We start from the raw sequence: 6,946 nt of genomic DNA, 5'->3' as shown, positions 1-6,946 counted from the left end.
GCCGGAAAAAATTCAGGCAGTTGCAACATGGCCACAGCCAGCGTCGGTGAAGGAGTTGAGGGGATTTCTGGGTCTAGCCGGGTACTACCGGAAATTTGTGAGGAATTTCGGAGTCACCAGTCGACCCCTCACAGACTTACTTCGCAAGAATTCGCTGTTTGTCTGGACGACAGTGACTGAGGAGGCATTTCAAGCACTCAAGCAAGCTCTAATTCAAGCCCCGGTGTTGGCACTGCCAGACTTCATGCGACAATTTGTCATGGAAACGGACGCGAGCACTACTGGAGTGGGAGCAGTCCTGATGCAAGACTCACACCCCGTGGAATCTTGGCCTATCGGCGTACAAGAAAGAGTGTCTGGCGTTACTGTTGGCGATCGACCACTGGCGGCCATACCTTCAACATGCAGAGTTTTTGATTCGCATAGACCAAAGGAGTTTACTCAATCTTACAGATCAGCGTTTAAACACTCCAATTCAACAGCGAGCGTTCACCAAATTGGTCGGGCTGCAGTTCCGGATTCAATACAAAGCCCGACCACTGAACCGCGCGACGGATGCACTATCGCGACACAGGCATGAACAGACCGCGGAGTTGAGCGCAGTGTCACTTTGCCGCCCTATCTGGCTGGATGCAATTGTGGCAGGACATCAACAAGACCCAGTGGCACGGCAGCGGCTCTCTCAGCTTGCATTGGACCCCAATGGTGAGACTGGATTCACCTTGAAGGACGGGATCATCCGCGAGCACGATCGGGTCTGGATCGCTGAGGACAAAGAAACACAACAGAGCATCATCAGATCACTGCACGACAGCGCGATTGGGGGACATTCGGGATTCCATGCTACTTACAACCGAATTCGCCGGCTATTCTCGTGGAAGGGAATGAAGGACATGGTCAAAGCATTCGTTCACTCGTGCTCTGTTTGTCAACAAGCGAAAACAGAACGCAAATCACCAGCTGGACTGCTCCAACCGCTACCAATTCCAAAGAAACCATGGGATGTGATCTCGTTGGACTTCATCGAAGGGTTACCATCTTCGGGCGGCTTCGATGTGATTCTGGTCATCGTCGATAAGTTCTCAAAGTATGCCCATTTTCTGCCACTCAAACACCCATTCACAGCTCTGCAGGTGGCGACTCTATTTATGCACAACATATACAAGTTGCATGGCTTGCCGATGGCAATTATCTCCGACCGGGATCGCATCTTCACGAGCAGTGTGTGGCAGGAACTTTTCAAGCTCTCTCAGACACAACTACGGCTCAGCTCATCGTACCACCCCCAAACGGACGGCCAGACAGAGAGAGTAAACCAGTGTCTGGAGACTTACCTCAGGTGTGCAGTGCATGCTTGCCCCAAGAATTGGTTTAAATGGCTCTTCCTGGCTGAATACTGGTACAATACATGCTTTCACTCGGCGCTTGGGCGTACACCATTCGAAGTCATTTATGGGCACTTGCCAAGGGAGTTTGGGGTGATTCAAGTGGAGGAATGCACTGTACCTGACTTGGCAGCTTGGCTGAAGAAAAGAGAGGTGATGCATGAACTGCTCCAACAACATTTGAAATAAGCGCATGACAGAATGAAGAGGCAAGCGGACAAACACCGAACAGACAAGCAGTTTGAGGTTGGGGATTCAGTCTTTGTTCGCCTACAACCGTACATCCAGGCGTCCCTGGCGCAGCGACCATACCAGAAGCTGGCCTTCCGATACTACGGGCCATACAAAATCATTGGTCGCATCGGCGCAGTGGCGTACAAGCTTCAACTACCAGCGGGCAGCAAAATACACGACGTGGTGCACGTGTCTCAGCTGAAGCAGGCAGTGGGTGTGGACGTCCCCATTGCAGGTTTGATTCCGCCTGATAATGCAACTTTGCAGGCTCTGCAGGTTCCCTGCCGCATCCTCGACGACCAGTACGCAAGTGTGCAGCACACTACCAAGCATGTGCGGGTGCTGTGGAGCGGCCTACCGCCATCCCTAGCGACGTGGGAAGACCCTGGTGAGCTCCGTCATCGATTTCGGGCAGCACCGACTTGGGGACAAGCCGGCACTCAAGGAGGGGAGAATGTAACGATGGGGCCTACCGCCACAGCTAGCATGAAGGACCGAGCGACGGGACCCGCAGGCAGCGACCACAAGGACCAAGGATAGGCTGGAGCTGACCAAGTCAAGGATGACTTGGGCGAGGAGTAGACGAGTGGGTTGGTGTGGGTATTTTAGGCCAGGACCCGGCCAGTTGTAAGGCATGTTGGATGACTAACTGAATCGCACCCGGAGAGAAGCTGTTCTTCCTCCCGCCCTCCTATCCCCCTTCTCCTTGCTACCAACTCCCTTCCCCTCCTTTCCCCTACTCCAAGTTGAGAAATAGATCGGACTCATTACAAGGCAGCCTGTAGTGGGAATGTGTAAAAGGTACTCCATCCGTCCCATAATATAAGAGCGTTTTGAGTAAGAAATAAAGAGGATGAATTCAAAACAAAATAGTGCTCGCAAGGATTTTTTATAAATTCTACTTTTTTTACATGTTCATATTAGTCTTGGGAGCATGCTTGATAATTTTCATGCAAAATGGAACAATAGTGTTTTGCCGGTAAAAAAAGCAAAGTCCATTGGTATATGAATGCAAAAGTATCGTGGTTCAACTCTAGTTTTGCTTCACATATCAAAATGTTTGGGCTTTCCCTATAAGGGCTTCTCTAACACGGACCCTCAAATTGCCCGCAAACGTCTAAACCGAGTTGTCCGAATGCTCCAAACCACCGGAAGCAAATCAGGGGGCTTTGCGGGAGTCTGGACACCCGCCACATAAGACTCTAACACGCTCGGCCTACCCAAAATCGAGGCACAGCCCATGCATTTGGAGCGGTCTGCATTGTTACCACGACAACCCCCCTCCCTTCTCCACCCTTTCCGCTACCATCTCGCAACTCTCCACCTCAATTCCCGCCTTTTTTACAGCCATCGTCGGTGGACCCATACGAAAAGCTGTCGGAGATGGCGGAGGTGGAGGATGCAGAGAAGGGTGGCAGGCGAGGCCGACGGGGTCTGGGACGTAGGGCGCCACCGTCCATGCGCACGCCGTCCTGGCTGGAGCAATATCAACTCCCTACTTCTACGCCCCCAAGCAGCTCGGCCGACAGTCCCCGACCTTCGTCGCCGGGGACGTGTCTTATTGTGTCGATGTCCAAGCAGCGCTGCTCTATTTCGTGGAGTCGGCATCGCTGCAGCTTGTCTGGTCGCATACGCCGGACGTGGATCATCTCGATGCCCGCTCTCTATTCGCCGATATGTCTCAACTGGGCAAACTAGCGTATGACGATGTGGACAAGCAGATGTTTGAGATGATCCACGACGGTGGCAGAGGTTGTTTCGAGATTCGGCCAGCGGATGACTCGAAGCTGAAGGTGCACACCCAACAGTCGGGCACGTGCACACAGTCCGACACGTACACCTAGCAGGGCACACGACCGGGCACATAGACCCAGTAGTCCGGCACGTACACCCAGAAACCGGATTCATACACCATCCCACCAGAGTAGGGCGGCGACGTTGACCTTAATTCAGAGGAATGGTCGGTCGATCGAAAGAAGAGGGGTAAAGGAGAAAGTTTCAACATGAAGGAGGATAGATTGTTGTGCGATGTGTGGTTGGCCACTAGCATTGATCCGGTCCATGGCACGGAGCAAAAAGGACGCAACATTTTGGGTCAACATTCATACTTGGTTTCGTGAGGACAAGAATTTAAAGTCTTACCACAAGAAACCCATCCGTAATTTTGGGATAAAGTCACTCAACCATCAATGATACACCATCGAGGAGGTTATGAGCAAGTATTGCTGTCATTTGAAACAACTAATCGGTCGGTGGCCAAGTGGTGCGCCAATGACCTGGCCCCACAGCTGCCATTCCTCAGCTAACATTTCTCAAAAATAAAATAAAAATTGACACCCAAACGCCGGGAAAACAAACAGACAGAGTTCCTTATCCATAACGGAAGGCATCGGGGCGTCGCCTCACCCAAGCAGGCACACCGAGGAGCCACCTGAGCTTAAACCTCTCCAGCTCGAAGATATCGCAACGTGCCGTCTCCATGGAGGCGGCTACTCTGACGATAGGCTCCCGGCGCCTGGCCTCCGCCGCCGCTCCGGCTGGGAATGGCGCCCGCCGTGGCGCAGCGGCCGCAACCGCGCAGCGTCCCGGAGCAAAGCTCCCGCGGCGTGCGCGGCGGCTCCGCGCGCTGCCGCCGGAGCTGAGCGAGATCCTCGCGCCCAAGCTGGTGCCCGGCTCGCCGGCCGACACCGGCGACGTCTCCTCGCTCATCCCGATCAGGCGAGTGCGACTGTAAACTCTGTGCCGCGTACGCGGCTGGCGCTCTGGTTTTGTCGCTGTGTTTTCTGACTTTGCATGGTGGTGTTCGGGGGCGCAGTGCCGTCATGCTGCTCTTCTACTTCGTGTCCAACTGGGTGTTCCCGGCGGTGGTCATGCGGGGGATGCAGCCCAACGCCGAGGACGAAGCCGCCGCTGCAGAAGCAGAATCCATGGGGTCGTCGTCGCAGCCGCAGCCAGGGGATGCCGTCGGCGGTAAGATCCGGCGCAAGGTCAAGAGGAAGAAGAACAGAAAAGCCGTCACGGAAGGGTAACTCGCTTATGCATGTCGTCAGAAAGGCCTTGTCAGAAATTCAGAATAGACTCCTCTTGTTGCTCTGACAGTAATGTCAAAAAGATCAGGACAGCGGAGTTTTTTTTGTCCTCCAAGAGAAGAACAGACTGATAATCTCTGTGATCAGAAATATCGGTGCTTATTTTTTGCATCTCATATTACTATATTAGTAGTAGTAGTCTAGTATACCACCAAACATATATTGGTCGTGTAAATGGTGGTGAACATTTCTGGGGGGAATTGTCAGGATGTGACAAGAACTTTCTGAATCCAGGTTTAGCTAGGTGCAGAAACGAATATAAACAGAACTGATCGGTAGAACGCTCATATATTCGCTTCAAATCTTTTGAGTTCATGTTAGTTGTAGTTTTCTAGAGAAGATGGGGGAAGGAGAGAGTGACAGCTGGCATAATACGTATACAGTACTACTTACTGCTTACACGACGGTGAGACATGTTGGTATAGCTGAACCGAGGTTTAACTGTTCAAGGTTCAGAAAAACATTTCGCAGCTAGTTGTTGAGTTTAAGAGACTGGCATCCCCGGGAGAAGGCAAAGAACAGCATTGGCGCACGTCGTGTTCGGCTTATTTGTTTGGTGGGCTGAACTCCACCATTATTCACGTTTACCATTCGGAGTATCAGCAGTTGTTGCCATCGACAACAGCATGATGGAAAATGCTCGAGGTAGGCAGGATCATGAACTTGCAACCATGCACGCAGATGCAGGGCACGGTTTCCTGCTTTCACATAAGCATCGATCTCTGTCTCTCAGACTCCATGATACCGGTTTCTCACTATAATTTCTATACAAGAAACTCTGTGATGAACAAAAATAGTTTGCACCAGCTGTGTAACTCATCGAGTGGAGTGACTCGGCAGCGAAGAGGTGAGGTTGTAGAGACAGTCATGGGCATCCATACAATGAAAGAGGATTATTTGGTACGACTGAGAGACCTTTTTCTTTTCTTATGCCCACATTTATACACACATGTGTATTTTCAGTAAAAACTTGGTGTGATTTATGAATATATGTTCGGTCCCTATCAATGCTAGAAGCATGTTTCAAAGGCAGACGTGCGTATGTGTGTGATTGTGTTTTCCTCTTGGTATGAAAAATGACAAGTAGAAGCACTCGACATCACCCATCGGAGTTCAAACCATCACACTCATGTTTATACTATAGTGAGTTTGCCGGAAATCAAGTGAGATCCTCATAGTGTGTCTAGCCCCAGTCAATACAAGCGGTTGAACACTCCCGTCCGAGAGGTTAGTATAATGTCCAAGCAAAACACAGTTAATCTAGAATCTTGAGATTTCTACAACTATGATTGTGTAAATGAATAAAGTATGTTTCTTCAAAATGTATCAGGATAAATTGACCCCGCGGTCACATATGAGCATACCTAGACGACAATGGTTCTAGTTAGCTCGCTTTTTCTCGTGAGAACGAAAACTTAGCCATTGGATTTTATTTTTCAAGAACTTTGGAATGTTAACTTTGCCATTTCTAGGTGCAACATTTGTCTCGACGACATATAAAGCCCATTGTTTGTCTCGACGACATATAATCTCTATTGCCTCTGACCTACCCAAGGACAGGTTTCACAACAAAAGAATTCTCCACTATTCACCTAGCAAAGGACTGATGACTTATATCACTGCATACCATTCAAGTCGTCTATAAGGAGCAAGGAAATGTAAGGAAGGGATAGATAAATAGCGCTTCACATCGCTCATATTACTCCTCAATGGTAATACTTCCCAATCACATTTCAGGTGCTTTTTGTTGTGTCTCTGCGCATTAGCGATTTGAATATAATATCTTTAGGCATAGAAGACACTGGGAATTACTGATGTGTTACCGGAATTAATTACAACTTGTACTCCAGGATTCATGTCGCTATTCTGAGGTTGTCTTTTGCTCTACAGCCTCAGCTAGTTTCCATCTGCCTCGTCCTTCAGTGGACATCAAGCAATCCTACTCCAACCATTCGATACTCCGATACAACATTCTTGTGTGTGATCTGTAGGAACCTTGGAGTCAGTGTTGGACTTGGAGGAGCAGTGAAGCTCATCAGGTCTTGCTTCTGCTCACCAATAATTACTCTCGCTAGATTTGTCTTTCACAGCTAGCCTATAAGAAATTGAGAAATAATTTTTTTCCTCGTAGGAATCGATACATAAATAGCACCAAGGTACGCACAACAGCATGGTGATTTTGGTTAACACTTGAGAGATTTTTCATGTAAACTAGAACTTCGGCTAGTTAACTAACCG

The 6,946-nt window shown here is 49.6% G+C and overlaps 1 protein-coding gene across 1 annotated transcript; it reads left to right on the top strand.

Moving 5' to 3' along the window:
* Positions 1–3,983: 3,983 nt before the first annotated feature.
* On the top strand, positions 3,984–5,012 carry LOC123091412 (uncharacterized). Its single transcript, XM_044512945.1, has 2 exons — positions 3,984–4,337; positions 4,435–5,012. Exons 1-2 carry the CDS (start codon positions 4,099–4,101, stop codon positions 4,646–4,648), a joined length of 453 nt encoding a protein of 150 aa, XP_044368880.1. The 5' UTR covers positions 3,984–4,098; the 3' UTR covers positions 4,649–5,012.
* Positions 5,013–6,946: the final 1,934 nt, after the last annotated feature.

This window comes from Triticum aestivum, chromosome 1A, assembly GCF_018294505.1.
Source record: "Triticum aestivum cultivar Chinese Spring chromosome 1A, IWGSC CS RefSeq v2.1, whole genome shotgun sequence".
NCBI lineage: Eukaryota > Viridiplantae > Streptophyta > Magnoliopsida > Poales > Poaceae > Triticum > Triticum aestivum.
The sequence above is the reverse complement of the archived record's forward strand: the minus strand, read 5'-3'. Positions and strand labels throughout refer to the sequence as shown.

What these genes read in the sequence shown, in the direction of transcription:
- LOC123091412 (XM_044512945.1), top strand. Translation starts at nt 4,099, where the DNA reads ATGGAGGCGGCTACTCTGACGATAGGCTCCCGGCGCCTGGCCTCCGCC. An exon ending in TCCTCGCTCATCCCGATCAG is followed by an intron (nt 4,338 to 4,434) that starts GCGAGTGCGACT and finishes TCGGGGGCGCAG; the next exon opens with TGCCGTCATGCTGCTCTTCT.